Genomic DNA, 3,383 nt, shown 5'->3' on the forward strand with positions numbered 1-3,383 from the left:
CAGTCCACTCACCAGCGGAGGCCTCGGTCCCCACCCAGTTGATCTGGGCACAGAGATGCTTCTCAGTGTCACTGTAATGAGTACGACCTGATTCTCATCAGCTCCTTACTGTAAATGTCCAAAATCATGGCCAAATATGTTACCAGAGGTGCAGGTGATTAAGTCAGAGGGCAAAAGATGGTGATGTTGTGAGATCAACCCTTCTAACTGGAAGGAGGACGCCTGTTCACCAGCAGCTTCCTCAGCGCCACCTTCATATCCTTGTTCCTCAGACTGTAGATGAGGGGGTTCACAGTGGGTGGTACTACAGTATAGAATACCGAAACTAGCAAGTCCAGAGTTGATGGAGATTGCAGCAGGGGCCATAAATAGGCAAAAAAGCCAGAAGAGAGGAATAGAGTCACCACAAGGAGGTGAGGCAGGCACGTGGAGAAGGCTTTGGACCTGCCCGCTCTGGAAGGCATCCTCAGCACAGTGGAGAAGATGTGAATGTAAGAAATATCCATGAACACAAAGCAGACAAAGTCCAACAGCAGGCTCAGCCCAATGACCGTTAGCTCCCCAATGTTGTAGGAGCAGGCCAGGGCCAGCAGCTGCGGGACATCACAGAAGAACTGGTGAACATCAGGAGACCTACACCTGGGTATGGAGAAGGTAGCCGCTGTGTGCAGGATTACATTGACACCTCCACTGACCCAGGAGGAGGCTGCCATCTGCATACAAACTTCACGGCTCATGAGGATCTCATACCTGAGTGGGTGACAGATGGCCACGTAGCGGTCATAGGACATGACTATGAGTAGGGCTACTTCCGTTGTGGCAAAGAGGAAGAAGAAAAATACCTGGGAAACACACCCAGGGAATGAAATGGTGTTGCAATTTGTCAGAGAGTTTTTAATGGATTTGGGAACAGTGATGGAGATGAGGCACAGATCCAGGAAGGACAAGTTCTTTAAGAAGAAGTACATGGGCGTGTGCAGCCCATGGTCCTTGGTGATGAGGGTGATGATGAGGAGGTTCCCAAGGAGGGCAGCCAGGTAAGCCATCAGGAAGAGCACAGCGTGCAGGATCTGGAGCTCCCGGATGTTAGAGAAGCCCATGAGGAGGAAGGAGCTCCCAGAGGTGAGGTTGTCCATCTCTCTGGATGTCCCAGCATTTACTATGAAAAATAGAGAGTGTGAGCTCAGGCTTCACCCAAAGGCTTCACTCTTCTGTTTTCCTGATTCCCTTCCTCTCACTCATCTGTGCATGGATCAGGAAATGTGAGATGACCTGAAACTGACACCAGCGAGCCTCCATGAGGCTATTTGAGCACCGTATCCACACTGTGTGCATGATGGAAGAGGGAGGTCAGCCTAGTCCAAATCATGAGGCTGTCATCCAATCTGCACGAAGGTCTACAATCCATACCTGGCTCAAACGTCACATACTTGACACTAAAATAGAAGAGGCAGGGGCTTTGGAGCCATCAGTTCCAAATACAAATTTTCATTGAGGCACTTATTAACACTGAGACCCCAAATAAATTATCCAAACATCATTTCCCTCAATTTACAGTGTAATTTTTTCCACCTGGTATCTGATCCAAGTGATAATGCACATACAATATCTAACAGTTTGTGAACAAGAAGGTCTTTAACCCATACTACTTCCATATGGATTCAGCCTTCCTTCATTATGGCAAAGTCAGAAAAAACATTGAAAATGTGAAAACAATAGAAAAAATACTGAGTGTTGCATCTAGTTGCATGTTATTACTTTGAGCTACTTTACAGTGCTGGAGGTTTTAGGATGTTGTCAACTATGAAGATCATTCTTGTTCATAGAAACATAACTGATTCAAATTCTCATGTAGTGCAGTAGGTCGCTGCTCTGTGGACCATGTCATTCACATCCCTCTGTAAACCCCATCCTGCTCCATTTGCCTTGAGTGTGACACTTTGATTTCTCCTCTGAACCACTTGTGGTGTCTTGCCAGTCCCTCCTTATTTAATGAGCTAGACCAAATTTTGTCCTGCACTTTTTATTGACATACAGTATCTGTGCATATCTTGGGGCACAGTATGAGTGATATGTAATGATGGAGTCAAAGTAACCAGCATTTGCTTCTCTCCAACACGAATCACTTCCATGTGTTGGGTAGGAACATTTAGACTCTTCTCAGTATTTTAAAATATGTTACAGACTGTTGAAGGCTAAGGTCACCCTACTAGACACAGGAAGACAACACCACACATTCTCACTATTTGTGAAAACTGTAACACTGACCTCATGGAGAGGAGAGTGGAACAGTGTCACTGGAGACAGGGAAGAGTAGGGAGGAGTGGGCCCAAAGAGGCAGGAAGGGCAGGAAGACACAGTCATGAGGAATTCATTCTGGGTTCCATAGCCTGTGCTTGTTTTATATCACATGAGAGTCTTGATTTTACTGTCTGTCTGACTGTCTATCTATCTATCTATCTATCATCTATCTATCTATCTATCTATCTATCTATCTATCTATCTATCTTATTCAGCACTTACCTGGATAGCAATTCCTAATATTCAAAGCCACACTTCATGAAAATACTTGATAGATCTTAGGGGAATAATGCATCAGGGACAGACGAGAGAAATGCAAAGATGCTCTTCATTTTTTTTGTCATGTCATAGTTTACTAAACCCTGCTGCTTGGTAGCACTGGTCTGTTTACTGTAATATCCACACTAATTTCTTGCACATACAGGCCTTCTTATCCTCTCCAAAATCCTCAAAGTGGATGCCCTTGTCTTTCAGGCTACACTGCAGTGAATCCTAGGCAGTTGGGGCACCAATTCCCCCCTTCTGTTCAAAACCACCTGCTAGCTCTGCTTTCCCCTTTGGGTCAGTCTGGGTGCCACAACCTTCCAGCTCTCACCTGTCAGTGGAGGTGGGCTGCTTGTCACCAGGCTGAGGGTAGGAAACCCCTGCATGTCACCACCAAGCACTCTCTTCTGGTTTGCTTTTATGTTCCTTCCCATGTCTAAGAGGAGGAAAGGCCCTCTCCTTCACAGAGTTGTAGTGCAGATTGCACTTGGGACACTGATGCTGTTTTGCAAAGTGAGCTTAACATCCATGTTTCCAAGTGTATTCTGAGGAGCCAACTAAGCAGGATCCCTGTGTGAGGGCTAGCAGCCACTCCAGGGTTCCCCCTAGACCAGTTCCTAACCCAGTGCTTATTCGGTGAAGGCCAACAATGTTTTTCCTGAACAATGCTATTAATTAGTCAAACTAAGTTTTTGTTTTGTTCTTGATAAAACTTCTTCACTTAAAGACTTTTTCCCCCAATTTTCCCCTTTTCTTTCTGCAGTTTGAATTTTTGTTATGTAAATAGATACATGAAAATTTAACAAATACCATGGTGC

General features: G+C 45.3%; 1 protein-coding gene across 1 annotated transcript; it reads right to left on the bottom strand.

Moving 5' to 3' along the window:
* Positions 1-203: 203 nt before the first annotated feature.
* LOC308647346 (olfactory receptor 14A16-like) lies at positions 204-1,136 on the bottom strand (the record flags this gene model as incomplete). Its single annotated transcript, XM_081291423.1, has 1 exon — positions 204-1,136. The coding sequence occupies one exon, from the start codon at positions 1,134-1,136 to the stop codon at positions 204-206; it is 933 nt and encodes a 310-aa protein (XP_081147549.1).
* Positions 1,137-3,383: the final 2,247 nt, after the last annotated feature.

The sequence above is a fragment of the Spermophilus citellus genome (genome assembly GCF_964194105.1).
Source record: "Spermophilus citellus genome assembly, chromosome: 1".
NCBI lineage: Eukaryota > Metazoa > Chordata > Mammalia > Rodentia > Sciuridae > Spermophilus > Spermophilus citellus.